Below are 16,679 nucleotides of genomic sequence, written 5' to 3'. Positions count from 1 at the left end.
AGGTGGTAGGGAGGAAGTCTAGGCGGGTGGGCCACGTCTGTCCTGGCCAAAGCCTAGAGGTTGGAGTCTGTGGCAGGGATGACTAGACCAGGCTGGAGCACTGAATGTGGGACTCTGCTGGCTCTGGGGACTGGACAGACTCACCTGGCCAGACCCTGGTGTAAGATATGGAGGACCAGGCTGGGCAGAGAAGTTAGATGTCAGCTAATTCTTTAAAATTTTTGACTGTATGTCTCCAAAAACTGTTAAGCATGTGTAGTGGTGCACACCTTTAATTCCAGCACTCAGGAGGCAGAGGCAGGTGAATCTTGAGTTTGAAGGCAGCCTGGTCTACATAGTAAGTTCCAGGATAGCCAGGGGCTCATGCACAAAAATGTATGTGTACATGTGTGGGACCCCGTCTCACACACAGAAATCTATTTGCACATGTGTGGATGAATATGCCACAGCACATATGTAGAAGTCAGAAGAAAACTTCCAACAACCCCAGAAGGTAGGCAGTGATTTCTCTAGTTAATTTATGTGACCTTTTCTATGAATTCAAAAATGCTTCTTTGCTGGAAATCAGAGGGTGCCAAAATGAGGGCTGCTTCGTGCCAGCTCAGCCCTCTCGTGGCTGAAATCATCAGTGACACATTAACATCTTAGTTTTCAATAATTCCAGGACAGAGCTGCTGGTTCCCTTTGTATCCAGAAAGCCCCGCTCTTGGCTAACTCAGCATGTGCTTGGCTCTGAGTGCTCTCCCGTCCCCAGCACTAGGGAGAAAGAGGGTATTGCCTGTCCTCCATCTCCTATGTGTGGACAGTGTCCTCAGAAGCATTTGGGTGGCAGCCTTTAAACCCAAGCTTACTACAGAAGAAAGCTTGGCTCTGCCAAGAAATGCAGCCCCTGCTGCAGCAGGCCCCTTGCTCCAGTTCAGTTCCCATAAGAGGAAGTTCAAAGAGGATGCCTCCATTGTGAATTGTTTTTGCAGTAAGCCTTTATTACTCATTAAAAAACATATATAAGAAAAAACATTTAGAAGGAAAATGTTCTCAAAACAAACACCCATGGAGTAATACAACCATAGAAGGCACTACCAGCAGTTACACCCAGCTCTGGGGCTGAAGGAACCTGACCAACCCTTCCCAGGGGCTCAACCTCAGAAGAGGCCCTGAGTCCAACTGTGCTTAAAGTCTCAATTTTACCATAATTTTCTGAATAAACCTTTATATATAGCTATATGCCTCTATGTGTATATACACACATATATTTGTATATATATATATATACATGACCTTTTCTTCTTCTCAAAAATAAAATAGCATCCACGGAGGGAGGTCTCAGCAGCATTCACAGTGTTTGCAGCAGGAGCCATGCCTTCTCCTATGCTACAGACATGCAGGGTGAAGGGAATGACTTTCCGTCTGTCCCTGTAATACACAGTGGGGAGGGAAGAGATAAGGCTGCACACAAGATGGCAGATGGCCAGGGTTGGTGGCATGCACAGCCTCACAGAGTTGCTAGCTCGTGTTGCTTTGTCAGCTCTGAAGACTGAATGACAAGGACCCAGCATTCCTCTGGGACAGGAGCGGTAGGGACTAGCCTGAGCTAGGGAGGGGACTTTGCGGCTACACGAAGAAGCTTGGGCTTAAGCAACCCGAGGGGTGTGGAAAGGCAAGGGCAACAAGAAAGTGGTCTCCTCCTGAGGCCAGATTGGAACCCCGGCCTTCTTTGAAAGGGACAAGTTTTTCTCCCTCTGTCTTGAGCGAGGGTCTTTGCAGTCCTGGCTGATGTTTTCAGTTTTGAACTCATCAGCGAGCTGGAGTCAGAATCTGATGCTGCCAGTGTGGTTTAACAAGATTACATCTTCGAAGTCAGAGCCTGATCAGGAAGCTTGATGGCAAAGGTGTGTGGTCATCACTGTGTGCATCGAGGACTCCCCTGCCCTCATTTCTACACCACCATTGTCCACTTCCTGCCCTGGGCAGGCCAGCAGCAGAGCTTGCTGCAAACATGCCCTACTCTTCTCTCTGAAACAAAAAGGCACTGAAGTCACCAGGGAGGTCGGGCCCACAGGCTTGCTGGACGCCGTGCTGCAAGCAGACCATGCCTTGCAACTGAAAGGACCCTGCCACTGTAAGTAATCAAGGCTACTCCTCAGGCAGCAGCTGGAGAGGATGGAGGCAGAGCTGGAGGCTGAGGAGTAGACAAGAGGTCCTAGCTGTAGGTGGGCTGTAGACAGCTTGGATGAGCTTCTCTGCGGTACTTTCTGGCGACTCAGCAGGAAACTAAAAGTGTGAAGTGGCTGGTTTCCCTTTGGTAGAAATCCATGAGGATGACAACATTAAATTCAGGACTTAACAAACATCGGACAGAGACATGCTGAAATACCACACAGATGTACGAATATGCCTTTGGGTTTGCATGTGCACAGCCTGGGGGGTGACAGGCCTGGTCAGGCTGTAGCATCTGGAAATCTCAGGTTAACCCTGAGTGTCTAGTCCTAGTGAAGGGGAGGCACCTGGGGGCGAGGAGGACAGTCCTTCATGAGCATTTCCCTGCTTCCAAGGACTTAGCTAAATGAAGACGCCACATTTGACCCATAAATAAAGATACTGTAGGTGGCAAAGAAGAGGAACTGAAGGATTGAATCCAGAGAAAGAGCACAGCGCTCTAAAACCTTTCTTCCCTTTCGCCGGCTGCTGTGATTGATTGGAGTTTGGCCAGAGAGGCAACGATTTGGTTTGTGAAAGGCCGGCAGTTGGGCGGGGTAAACATTGTTTGTTCTGACCCAGGTGGAGTCTCTGCAGAGTCATGGCGTCATGGCGCGGTGGGTTGGCAGGAATCGAACCCTGCACAGACACTTTGTGGAAGAGACTTTGTGCCACATCTGTCAACTGCTGGGCAGGCACAAGTGGACCCAGAGGTGTCTGGAGAATAAATGTCTGTTGCAAAATAATAAAATAAATCAGAGGGCACTGAGGACAGGAGGAGGTTACCCAGGCTTCCCCTGGGACTCCCGTAGCGCCTCCTCCAGTTTCTGTCGGAACTTGTTGTACTTCTTCTGCACTTGCTGGATTTTGTCCTGCTCTTCTTTTTCTAGGATAGTTAAGAAGTTCTGGAGCTCAGGAATGGAAAAGGCGTCCCACTGTGGGGCAGGGAGGAAGAGAAAACAAGGGGAAATGGTTAGATGTTGACATGACCCGAGGGCCCCACACATACTGAACACGCAGGTACCATGAATGACATCTGTGCTATACACGACGGTCACATCAGCCACAAACGGTCAAATCCTAACACTCGTGGAGTTCCTGGCCCTATGCCATGTTCTTACGGGAATAGTCGACAGCAGCTAAGATCTTCACTTGGGTGCTGGCTGTGCTCTCCAGAGGCAGGAGACTACCTCTCTCTAGCTGTGGTCGTCAGACACCAAACTCCACCCTGTCACCTACCTCCTCGTGAGCTAGTGTACCTCTCAGTGGGCTCTAGCTGGCTGAGCCACCTCTCCACGGGAGAGAGGGAGGGGACTACAAGCTTCTGGAGCACAGGGGGGCGTTTATGGTGTCTGCCTTAATCCCCACACTCCACAGCCACGGAACCGGCAGCAGCAGGGTGGACTAGAGCTGGATTTCCGCTCTCCCAACCCCAGGCTCTAGGCCAGCAGAGCTCACAGGCTTCCAGTGGCTCTCTCTTCCTAACAGATTCGAGAACACGCTGTTATCCTGGTTGAAATGAGGGCAGAGCCCTTGTCCTGCCCACATCCTCCACTGACGGCCCCCAACCAAGCCAATCCTGATCATGTTCAACCTCCACAGAACAATGTGATAAACACTTAGACCCTCCTTTCTGTCACTTCATGAAGACCACATCCTAAATATCCTGGGCTTGAGGATTACTGCCTGATGTTACCCCATTTTTGCTAGGAGACTGACACGGGTTAGTCCCTCTTAGAGAGAAGTCATCATTTTAGGAGAGAAAAGTAGTTCAAAATTGCCTGTGCGCAGCAGAACCCAGATGGAAATTGCTGGGCCTTAGGCCATCCTGGGGCAAAACCAGTCTGGGCCCAAATAGTTTCTCAGTGTGTGATAACCCTCCCCACCCCCACCCCCATCCTCCCACCGTACACCTCCAGCCCCATCTTCACAAAGCAAGTAGAATCCTTGCTGTAGGTTTTGCCGTATGCAGGCTCTAACTTGCTTCATTCATTGTGCTGTGCCCACTGAGCATCCTGGGCTCACAGCCTGTGGCTCAGCACACCGCAGCTGTCTAGTCGTCCTGCCCTCCCCTCACTGCACCTGGGACAGCAGCCCCCGTCTTTCTGCACCCAGGGCTGGCTTTTGCAGAGGCGCCAGACATACCTCTACCTCTCCAGTTTCGTTCTCCTTTAGCACAAAGCTGAGGACATCAGTGTCAGGCCCCGCCAGCAGACGCAGGTGGAGAGGGCAGTCAGCAATGGAGAGTTTCTGGAAGAGCACTGCGAACAGAAACAGGCATGGCTCGTCTAGTGGGTACGAGCCTGACAAGACCGTGGTGGCTCAGAGGCAGAGCCTTCAGTTCCTGCCTGACATTCATTCCCAAGGTCCTGCCTCCACTTACATCACCTTCCAAAGGAAGCAGAACAGTGGGTGGACCCCTCGTTATAGAGATTATAAAGATTGGGAGCCCAGAGCGTGTCTTTCCTGTGCATGCATGGAGCTGCCTGACCAGGCTCTCTGCTCGTTTTCCTGCCCAGATTCCATGCTTGGCTCATTCACGAAGCCTAGCAGCATGCAGACGGCTGTAGCCCTGCTGCATGGAAGCCCACACCCCATCCAGGGCTCGCGGTGGGTTTACACCACTGCGTGGGCACTGGCAGACTTGGGGAGGTTGGGACTGCTCATACCTTGTCCGTCTTTGTGTATCCGCTTAAAAAGCGCAAACTTCTGCGGGTTGTCCACGACCATGAATTTCTTGAGCAGCCCCTGGATGACCTCGCTGACGGTGGTGGTGCTGCTGATGTGTAGCTGCTTGATGGCGTCAAGTGGCAGGTAGAAGGACGTCCGCTTATCTGTGGTGGCTGCAGGGTTCACTTCCTTAATGGCATCGTAGATAGACTGGGGTCGGATCCCAGCAGGTACCGTCACGGGTCGTCGGAGTTTCAAATGCACTTTGATGAAGCCCGTGTAGGTGCCATCTTCACTCTGCATGTGGAAGTATATCCTCCATGATTCTGACTGCCGCTCGAGGTTGTGACACAGAGACCCTGATAGGGGCCATTCCAGCCAGCCTGTCTGAGTTCCTTCCTGAGTCTGCTATCTAGAGGTGCTGATGGTCCCAAAGGGCCAGGAGGTCTGGAGCTCAGTTACCAGAGAGGATTAGTGGGATCATTGTGGCTTCCTTCACAGGAAGTCTAGGGTGGCTGCCTCAAACCCTCCCAGACAGGTGCCAGCTGCCTTTGTTGAGTCCCCACCTAAAGGCAGAGTCTGCAGGCACCTCTCTACCTCAGAGGTCCAGCCCAACAAACTCTGGCCTCTGACTCAAATCTGTTTTCTGAGGCACCTGTGTGTCTGGGACGCCCCCAAAGAGTCAGTTGCTACCAGTGTCCAGCAGGGGGCAGGGTTCCTCTAGCATCACCCCTTAATTAAAGACAGCCTCTCGGACCCTGTGCAGGGTCGGGGTGCTCACCAATACGCACTCCACTTCTCTTGCAAAATTCCCCTGGCCTAGAGCTTCCTGGGGACCAAACCCCCAAACCCTTCATTGCTGTCATTTAATCCCCTAAGAGCTCTCACATTGAAGTTAGGGTAAACTTTCCCAGAGCTGCCAGAGGATGAACAGAAATTGTCTCTGGAGTCTGTTCTAAAGCCTGTTTCTCTGGGTCCCCGAGGGCACAGAAAGCTGGGTCTGGACAAAGGAGAATGAGCTGCAAGGGAATCACTGCTTCTGTGGGGAGGGGCACAGAAGGATGCTGGACGGGGGGACAGCCTTGCCCTACCACCTTCATGCACAGGCGAGTACACGAGGTGGGAGTGGGGCAGGAGGGATGCCAGGTAGGGTGGACAGGGCCCTGCTTACCAGCTTCATGCCCAGGCAGTGCTTCTCCCGGCTGTTATAGCTGTCAATCTTCTGCTTGATCTCCTGGAGCGTGGGCGGGTGCTGTGTCTCCTCCACTGCCTTACAGACATTCTGGACAGACAGAGGAATGGAGTGTGTACAGCGGCTCTCAGGATGTGAAGGGCAGTAAGCATACCCCCTCCACCCCCGGCAAATGCCTCTCTGGCTAGGAAATAAGTGCCAGTGTAAGCAGTGAGAGGCCAGCCACTCGGATCGCAGTGAGGCTTCACCGCCTTTGGAATGGGAATCATACTTACCCCCAGACGGGCTGGGAAACCAATGTCAGTGCCCCACACTTGAGCACTGGATATGAACTTGGTAAGTGGGTAGAACGTCGAGTGGTCATGATTCACTACGGAAAAGGTGCTCATAGACGGAAAGAGACAAAGACACGGTCTGTCTGTCTGTCTGTCTGCAATAATGGCAAAGCTGCAGAGAAGAGGGAATGCCTGCTGGTAGAAGCCAATAGCCCCAGAGCCAGGAAGCAAGGGCACCTGCCCTGCAGTGCAGAGCTCATGTCAGGGACCAGTAAGCTTTGCCCTGACAGGTGACGTTATGCTTGTCGAATGAATGAACCGTAGGCACAGGGCTGTGGTCCCCTTTCCTAGGGACAGTCAGCGTTTACTGAGCATCTCTGTACACTAAGTTCTCAGCCATCCATTCCCTTGCATCTCACAGACCCAGACTACGTTATGACCCATGACCCCCAGTTTCCAGGAGAGAACATCATTTACCAGCTTGCCTGAACCTACCAGAAATCCCACACCTGTCCTGCTGTGTTCTCCCTGTATCACGGTGTCCCTTCCATTCCTCTCATATAGTCCCCTGACTTCCCCTTCCCAACTCTGGGAAGATGGGAGGATGACGTTAGAGTGGAAACCCGTACCCCTCGCAGTACGGTGCGTGGTGGATCCTGAGGCCTACACTGTTCTTTTTCAGTCAGTTCTCTGGATTTCTTTCACGTCACTTCCCAGTTTTGTCTTTGTGCTGCCCTGAGTGGCCTGGATTATAGAAGCTGGTCAGTGAAAATTCTCCCAGAATTATCCTGATCTTAGAAACTCATCAGACTTCAGGCCAGTGTGGTCACCTCTGGTACCCAGAGAGAGATGGCTTTGACATCATCTGACACCTGCTCCTGGGTTCGGTTTGGGGAATTTTACAAGTCCCACATCACACCACCACCGCCACCACCAACAGAGCTCGCCCCTGACCTTCCCCTTCAGCACACCCATTTCTGGGGTTTCATCACACTCACAGCGTGCCAATGCATCCTCCCCCCACCCTCCAGTCCCACAGAGCGCAGGAAACTGCGACTCCACAATTGCCAAGAGGAGTGGGCACTGCTGCGTCTGTGTGGCTCCACCCTCCCAGCTCTCTCCAGAGGCCAGGCCACACCCTCTTTCATTACAGGCTCTTCCCATGGTCTGCTCCTGTGCGCCTTTCACCCATAGCCTCCGATGGCGACATTGCTGTGTTGGGTGTTTCAAATGCCTTCTCTCACAAACTACCTGTTTTGTTTTTGTTGTAAGATTCTCCCCTGCCCCACGTGCCTGTGTCCCGCTGCTAATGAGTGACCAAGTACGAATGAGAATGAAGTCCATCTAAGCCTGGTGTCCTGGACTGACCATGTGGTCGGTCACCCTAGAGCCTCCTTTCTGCTACAGAGATCAGCACCCACCACACCAGTGACAGTCACTGAATGTTAACACTGCAGGCCTGGGATGCACAGCTGCTAAGTCAAGACCCAGCCTCTGGAACATTCACCTAAGCTGGGCTGATCAGTGTGTCCGGCTCTAGGGATCCCAGTGGGTCTTCTGTTATCTGTGAAGCTGGCAAGGAGGGACTTCTAACATCTGGAGTGGGAGGCAGCTGGCAGGATGTAGGGGCCCATTAGGGTGGCCTCTTAGATCTCTGAATTGGACCTTGAAGAATGCCCAAGGGAAAACAGTTGCTGGGACATCTCTTGCTTGCTTGACGTGAATAAGTCACGGGAGCCTCAGGGGCTGTCTTCATCTACTGTTGACTCATTCACCTGGGGGCTTTCAGACTGGAGCCTCTCATGCGTCTTTACTCTGGGCCTCTCCATCCCCAGAGTCTATAAGCTGGGGACATACCTACAGACCAGATGGACCTGGCTGTGGCTGGCCCTGCCTCGCCTTCTGACCATTTCCAGTGAGAACGGGCAGCTGTATGGCTGCTGTTTTATACTTCATTCTGCCCATCTCTAAGGCAGGCAGGCTGTCACTCTCGGCGCATTCTCACATCCGTCTACAAAAAGAAGAGTTAAGGGACAGAAAACTCCAGAAGCTCCTTGGAAGGTTTCAGCCAGCCTCCAACCATTTCCTTGTTGAAAAGGCCGTGATGTTGTGGCTGCAGAAGGCCTGTTTCCACGCCTACTTTGGACCACAGTGAGTCACAGCTGCCTTGGCCTTCGGTTTCTGCTTCCTGTTCTCCTTTTATTCATTACATCAACCCCTCTGTTCTCTTCCCTTTCCTCGCGCCTGGGAAATGATACAAGTACATACCACGGGTCCCTTCCAGACAGGCAGAAGACAGCATCCTGACCTCAGCATCGGAAGGTCTGGCCTTCCAGGTGTGCAGGGGAGCCCCATCTACCTGGGAGTGTCAGCAGCCTGCGCGTGTGTGGCCAATACTGTGAACCTTGCTCCCATAGAATGTCAGCGTCAAATGTCAGCACCCAGTTCAGGCTGGCTGCTGCCCACACGGAACCTGCCAGGCGAGATCTAACCTACAGATGCAATGAATCACTTAACAAAGTAGGCAAACCAGTGGGCCCTGTCCAAGAGCTCAGAATCCACCAGCAGCCTGGGAAGCACCATAGATTCTAGACAAAGGGCTCTTAACCTTCCGGACGCGTTGGAGTCATCTGGGGGATTTTCTAGAAATATGGCTTCCTGAACTTTCTCCCCAGAGAGTGCTGATTTCACTGGTCCGGGATGCAGCTCAAGTACAAGGATTTTAGAAATCTCTCGGGTGATTTCAACATGCTTCAGGGCTTAGAAACTGAGACCCTCCGGCAACTCCATCCCACTACAGCACTGATATTTTGGGCCCAAAAGAAAACTGCTGCCCCCACGCTTTGCCTAAAAAGCAGTGTCCACTGTGCCAACAATTCAGGAATTTTTCCAAGGGTGAGGCAGACCCTAATCTCTGTTCACCTTACAGAATCTCAAGCCCTCTTAGTGAAAGAATCATCTCTCTGGTGATGGGCACAAAGTTAGAAGGAAGGAGACAGCACTTGTATCTTGGGGTGCCCCAACATCCACACAAAATGGAGAGCTTTTACGTATTAGTGAATCTAGGCATCAGCCCATCAGGTGTCTCTCAGAGTGTGCCTATCCCATGGAATCAATTCACTCTGACTAAACGCTGGCATTGGCCGAGCTGTTCTAGTATGCCCAGCCTGTCCCGGCTACTGCTGAAAAGCTGGTTTGTCTCCTGACCTAGGCCATGCAAAAGACTGCAACCACTGTAAACCCTCGAAGTTACGGCAGGGTGGGGGGCCCAGTGAAGAGGTTGTGTGCTAGCACTGTGAGCACAGATGCCCCTCCCCAGATGATTCTCTAACATCTTTATTAAAATGCCCTTAATGGGCTGGGAGTGGTGGCCTGCACCTGCAGTCCCAGCACTTAGGCGGCAGAGGCAGGAGGATCACTGCAAATGCAAGGCCAGCCTGATCTGTGTGGTGAGCTACCAAGACTGTATCTCAAAACCAAATAAAGTAAAATACCTTCAGCAAGCCCAGCACAGAGCCGATTTATCCTGAATCAGATTTGGCTGTATTTTACCTTCCAGGCAGCACCACCACACTGCACTGTAGTCAGGGGCCAACAGGAAGTCCCCGGTTTGTCATTCCACTCTAAGGAGGACAGTTGGGAGTGAGGCCTGTAGATTCTAATCCCCACATGGGTCCTGGACAGACCAAGAAATGGCCGGCGAAGTTCCCAGAGTGACAGGTGGGCAGAGAAGAGTGTGTCCACTCCCAGTGCTTGCTTTGTCTTGACTTAAACCATCCAGTCCTCAGGTTTGCTTCAAAACAAAACAGAACTTCACTCCCTGTCTTTTAGAACACACCAGCGCGTTCCCCTCACCCGTGACTTTCGTCATCTCATGCCCGGCTTCTCACCTGCAGTCTCTCTGCCTGGCCAGGCTTCCCTAACCGCCGCCATGTACTGTTCTCAGCATGTACGTGCTCACTGGCCTCCACAGAAAGCCTGTGAAGAATGTTACCATCACAGCACCCACCTCCAGCTGAAGAAAGTGAACCAGAGCCAGAGCTAAGCTTATCGCACGCCATGCCTTCTGGGGTTTATCTGCAGTCCCACTTCCACCCACCTCCAGGAAGCTAGCGGGGCTGGCTCCCCGTCTCCTGGATGGAAGCTCCTTCATATCCAGGACCATATGACTTCATTTCTTCTGTGCCCATCATCTGGGCATGAAGATGATAATGAACCTTCGCTGGTCCCTCCCTGACTGCAGAGGCGAGGGCTCTCTGCTTCTCTAAGGAGCTGGGGTGGGCCTCTGCGTTCTGTGAGTGAAGTGACCTTGCCTGTTCTGTCCATTACGGTGTCCCAGGGCCCCATCCCTGCTCAGCGCATGGTGGGGCTCAGTAAACATCTGGAGGATGGACATTGTATTTGGCTTTTGACTCCAACTCCCAACTTTGTGATCTTGAGAGAATCAGAGAACCTCCAAATCTTGGTTTCTTCTATAAATTTGGGATCAAAATCCTTTATCACTCAGGATTGATGTAACAGTCAAATTAAGTGAGACGATGGGTTCACCAGACCCAGCCAGGGGCTATGTTGTCATTTTCCCTACAGAAAAGCCAATCCCTTCCCTCTAAACCAACTTAAGCTCCTTTCTCGCTGCCCTTGCGCACGTATTCCAGGTTAGCCATACATCCCTAGAGTCCATTCATTCCTTTCTCAGCACGGGCTGTGGGCAGGCTTTCTGTGAAGGTCCAGGTCTAAGCATTAGGCTTCGGAGGCCACAGTCCATTGCGTCTACTCCCTGCTACCCTGTCACACAGAGGCAGCCATGGAATGAGGGCGGCTGTGGCCCAATAAAACTTGCTTTGTGCAATGAACCTATGAGCAGGGAAGCTTGCTTTGTGCAATGTGCCCATGGGTAGTAGTTTGCTCCACCGTGGTGCTTGTGCAATTTCCCTCCCTAGAATACACATGCCTCTCTTCCCTTCATTCTCCTCCATCTGCTGCCTGGTAAAATTCCAGTCCATGGTAGTCTCCCATCCTCTGGACCCTGAGTGTATCAGATGAGCGGCATTTTAAATGAAGGAAAGCATCTGCGTCCATCCAGTCTTTCTCTCCTAAGCCGTACTTCTGGTGTGTTTTATCTTCCGGCTGCTGTAATAACACAGCCTGATGAAGGCAACTTCAGAAAGAAAAGGTTTGTTCTGACGTGCCATTCCAGGTCACAGTTCATCACAGTGGGGAGTCACAGTGGCAGGGGCTTGAGGGACGCTGAGTGTACTACATCCGTAATCAGGACAGAGCAATGAATGCACACTCACGTACCAGTGCTCATCTTGCTTTCTCTATTGTCATCATCATCACCATCATCACCATCATCATCACCACCACCATCATCATCATCATCATCACCACCATCATCATCACCATCACCACCATCATCATCATCACCATCACCACCATCATCATCATCATCATCACCATCATCATCATCACCATCACCACCATCATCATCATCACCATCACCACCATCATCATCATCGTCATTACCACCACCATCACCATCATCACCATCGTCATCACCATCATCACCACCATCATCATCATTGAGACAGGGTAGCCCTGGCTGGCCTGGAACTCATAATATGAGACCAGGATGACTTCAAACACAGAAATTCACCTGCTTTGCCTCCCAAGTCTAGGATTCAAGGTGTACCCCTCTGGAGAGACCAGAATCCTTCAATTAGGGAATGGTGTCACCCAGTGATGGGTCTTCTCATCCCAGTTAAGGTAACTAAGACCCCCAGGCATGCCCGAAAGCTCATCTTCCAGGAGAGTCTACCTTCCATCAAGTCAACACTGTACTGTTTCCTGTATATTTCCTCACATTCCAGCTACGGGCTGTTTAGCTCCACTCTCACTTAATGGGAACCCTATAGGCTAAGGCTTGGTCATTTCCCTGGAGTTACTCTCCTCCCCTCCTGAGAGGAGGCAGAGTTTAAAGAATCTCTCATACCCATTAACCCAGTATTCCTTGGATGGAACAGACTTTATGTTGGATGTGGTACCCACTGCTGGGCTCAGCTAACATGTAGTTGACCTCCAAGGAGGTCAGAGAAATAACTGATGAATAGGTGTGAGAGAGGGTAAAGCAGCTGGAGAAGAGTCCCAGCATAGAGCCCACTGTCCATGAATCCCACACAGCCAGGCCCAAGAGCACCTCACTCTGCCCTGCACCCTGAGGGCTCACTGCCGAGAGCATGTGGGATGCATGGGGCTTCAGAGTGGGCTGACCTGCTTCTTGGTAGCTTGCTGATAAGAATGAACACAACGCCATCAAATGACCTGTGACCTATGACAAGCCACTTCCCCTCTCAGGAAGCCAGTTTCCTCATCTGCCAAATCATGAAGTGACACCGAAGACGCTCCAAGGCGCACCACAGGGACACAAGATAGGGAGGGTTTTCACCACCACTTCCTCCTCTCTTTCAGAGAACTGGGCGTGGGGCAGAAGACCTGGAGGGCAGCCGGGTCCATCTGAATTGCGTCAGTAGCCATGGCCCAAAGGGACAAGAGCTCCCCTGCCCTCTGCCGCTCGGCTCTTCTGGACGCTTGCCACCTGCTTTCTGTTTGTGTCAGCCAGACCTCACCTTAGCCAAGCTCCAACAGGTCTTCATTTCCTCTGACTCTTAGCACATCCGTCTGTCAGAAGCAACTGTCAGGCACCCGAGTGGAAACCTCTAAGCCCAAACCCAGGGAGAGAGCTGCAGGCATGTACTGAATAAAGGGTCATACAGAGGCCCTCCAGGCCCAACCCCTGGGCTTTCTGTTGTGCTTGCCCCAAATGGGAACCTGGGGCTGGGGAAGGGCAGATACCCATCTGTCTAGGCTGGGTTTAAAATGCCCTGACCAATATACAAGCCCAGTAAAGGTCACAAGTCCCTTTGTGACAGCCTCAACCAGATATAAAGAGGATTCTCCAGTGAGATGCACTAGAGGGTCCCTTCCTAGTTCCAACGTGCCCACGTTCTGGAATGTTTCCTTTGTCCCACCCATGCCAGTAAGAGGATTCATCCTGCCCATTTGTTACATGTCTATGGTTCCCAAAATAAGAGGACTAGAAATTCCTAGACTGTGTTCTCCAATAGGTCACCTGCAGCAGAGTGAGAAGGGACGCCATCACAGAGATGTATAGGACCCAAATGATTCTGGAGTGGGTGGTGGAGACACAGGATAAAGGAAGTGGACAAGAAACTGGAAAGAGAACGAAGTCCCCAGAGACAGAAATGCAGAGCAGTTAGTTAAGTCAGCAGCAGGAACTGACTGAGATGCCTCTGGGTTGAAGACTGAGAAAGGTACCATGGGGGATGAAACAGACAGGTGCGGCCCCATCCCTGGGAGCCCACAGGTCACCTGAGGAAGGAAGGCAGAAATGCATGCACTATGGTACAAACAGGCTCAGAAGGATTGGCCATCAGTGACTGGCATCCAGGCAGCCCCAATCAGGATGACCCAGAGCAGTGTCCTCTCCTTCCTCCCTCCCTCCCTCCCTCCCTCCCTCCCTCCCTCCCTCCCTCCCTCCCTCCCTCCCTCTCTTCTGTCTGTAGGAGCAACTCACCTGACTTGCTCAGGACCAGAGGACAGCAGCACTAAACAGAAGGCCTGGGGAGCCCTAGCTCCAGGTACTGCGCTGGGGACTTCATGGCACTACTGACCCCCAGAATAACTTGAGTCAGGACACAGTGCTGTACCCAGAGCACTGCACTTTGCCACTGGATCACACTGGCCACCTGATGCCATGGACTGGCCTTTGCTTTCAGCTCTGCAACTATCAGAAAGTCGGTTTCACGGAGGCTTACAGTGCGTAGTTTGGACACACAGTTTGTTGTGTCGAGTAAGCAGGCAGCCTCGAAGTGCCTCGCTCACTATAAGCGCGGTGAAAATTGACAGACCTCAGCTCGTCTGTGACCACAGAACTAGCTAGCTGCTGCAGTGGGTTTAGTCTGGCAAAGGAAAGCTGGGCCAGTGGGGGCTGACCCAGTATGAGCGCTCTCTCCCATTTAACCTGGACCCCTAACAGGCTACATTATGATTGTCACAGGTCTTACTGTCCATAAACATCTGCCAGGAGCTATAGTTTATGGCCTTATCGGCATCACAACCATGCTAATATCCGTGTTCAGGCAGCCTGGGTTGGGAGACGCCTTGTCAGCAAAGTGCCTGCTGTCTGAACATGAGGACCTGAGTTCAGATGCCCAGGACCCATGTGAAGGCCAGGCACAGTGGCACTTTCAGGAACAGGTGATCCTTGGAGCTCTCACTGGCCAGCCAGAGACCCAGAAAGACGCCTGCCATCGACCTGACCTCCATATGCACACACATGCATGTGCACTTACACATATATGCACACACATGCATGTGCACTTACACATACATACACACATGCATGCGCACTTACACACATACGCACACATGCATGTGCAGTTACACATATGCACACACATGCATGTGCACTTACACATATGTGCATGCACATGCATGTGTACTTACACATATATGCACACACATGCATGTGCACCTACACATATGTACACACACAACCACATCCATCCATTCATTCATGCTGCCTGGGAACCATGGCAAGAGCCCATTGCAAAATAGATAATAAAAAATCCTCTGCAAATGACTGATAAAGGGTGGGGATATACATATATAAAGAACTCCAGCAACTCAACAGAAACGTGAACAATCCGATCAAAAATGGCAAGGGCTTGGATAGGCATTTCTTCAAGGAAATATAAATGTTCAACAAGCACGTGAAATATGCCCAGGATCAATGAGTGTTGGGGGAAAACGTCAAAAATCCCAACAAAACTCCATTTTATTTCCATTGACTGTTTCTGATGTACACTGTGGGATATGGAAACTTCCAGTACTAAATGGCTGGCCTCGCTGGCTTTCTGTTGCTGTGATAAAACACCAACCAAGCCAAGCTGCGGGCGGACAGGGCTTATTTTGGCTCACAGGTGACAGACCATCATGGGGGGACCAAGGCAGGAGCTGAAGCCGAAACCATGGAGGACCGCCGCTCACTGACTCGTTTCTAGGCTAGTGTTTGGCCACCTTTCTTTCTTTTTAACTATTTATTTATTATGTATACAACATTCTGACTGCACGTATGCCTGCAGGCCAGAAGAGGGCACCAGACCCCATTACAGATGGTTGTGAGCCACCATGTGGTTGCTGGGAATTGAACTCAGGACCTTTGGAAGAGCAGGCGATGCTCTCAACCTCTGAGCCATCTCTCCAGCCCCTTGGCCACCTTTCTTATACAGCCCAGCCTCACCTGCCTAGAGGTGGCACTGCCCACAGTGGACAACGTCAATTAGCAATCAAGAAAATGCCCCACAGCAATGTCTGCAGGCCAGTCTGAGGGAGGCAGTTCCTCAGCTGAGGGTCCCTCCTCCCAGGTGTACCAGGTAAACGAGCAAGATCAGCAGCCCCCTCACCGGCAAATGTAAATCAGTGAAAGGATTGTGGAGAAGGTATGGTGATTTGTCAAAAGACTGACCTAGAATTACCTAGGATTTAGCAAATGAAAGCAGGGCTATACAATACCGGAAGAAGCAACCTCAGGAGCCACTGGTAGGAGAGTGGATGGGTAGAATGTGGCCCATACATATCAGAGCAATACCTGTTAGCCTTAAAAAGGGAGACAATTGAGAGTGGAGTCCACTCATACTCACTTCTTAGAGTAATTAAACAGGTAAAGGGTTTCAGTTTGGGAAAATGAAAAAGCTCTGGAGATTGGAGCCAGGGACCCAGCAGTAAGGCACCTGCATATCATGCTCAAGGCTCTGCCCCCAAAGTTGTATGTAGAAACTGGATGTGGTGGCAGTTGACAATGTGACACATGCATGTCGTGTCCCAGAACTGGGTGTACGTTAGCGACAGTGGAAATGGTAAATGTTCTGTGACTTTCACTATGGAACAACAGGCGTTACTTCCTGGTGGAGTGGCTGCCTAGTGTGCCTATGCCCAGGGTTTGCTCCCGGCTCTGCAAGATAAATAACGAGAAGTACAAGACCCTTCCAAGGGCATGGAAATCGGGAGCCGCCATCTGGGTCTACCTTGTTTACACGAAGTTGTGAGTCTCTCTTCTATCCTACACTTCAGGCACATTAGGGGTCAGTCTAACTCCTAAGCAAGTTGAGCCCCATCTTGAGCCCTCCAGATTCAGCCTCCTTTCCTGTGACCAGGCTCCTGGTCGGGTTGTGGCTGCCAACAGGACTTAGGTCAGATATCCCAAATTGTAAAGCAGCACAGGGCAGAGGCAAAGGGACTTCAGTGGACGTCCCAGTCCGTTCCCA

At 51.5% G+C, this 16,679-nt stretch overlaps 1 protein-coding gene across 3 annotated transcripts in view; it reads right to left on the bottom strand.

Annotated features, from left to right (window-relative positions):
• Positions 1-962: 962 nt before the first annotated feature.
• Rassf5 (Ras association domain family member 5) overlaps positions 963-16,679 on the bottom strand; it is a 65,621-nt gene continuing 49,904 nt past the window's right edge. For 2 of the 3 annotated variants that reach the window (XM_038349862.2, XM_038349863.2), the window contains 4 exons: positions 6,038-6,148; positions 4,866-5,163; positions 4,342-4,457; positions 963-3,131 (listed from right to left, as the gene is read on the bottom strand). In XM_038349862.2, coding sequence (XP_038205790.1) covers positions 2,979-3,131; positions 4,342-4,457; positions 4,866-5,163; positions 6,038-6,148 — 678 coding nt within the window. In that variant the 3' untranslated portion in view covers positions 963-2,978. Of the gene's footprint in view, positions 3,132-4,341; positions 4,458-4,865; positions 5,164-6,037; positions 6,149-16,679 lie in introns of those variants that run through there. The other variant, XM_038349864.1, reaches the window with a different exon arrangement.

This window comes from Arvicola amphibius, chromosome 12 (genome assembly GCF_903992535.2).
Source record: "Arvicola amphibius chromosome 12, mArvAmp1.2, whole genome shotgun sequence".
In the NCBI taxonomy this organism is placed as follows: Eukaryota; Metazoa; Chordata; class Mammalia; order Rodentia; family Cricetidae; genus Arvicola; species Arvicola amphibius.
Note: the sequence above shows the minus strand (reverse complement) of the source record. Positions and strands in the feature narration are given on the sequence as shown.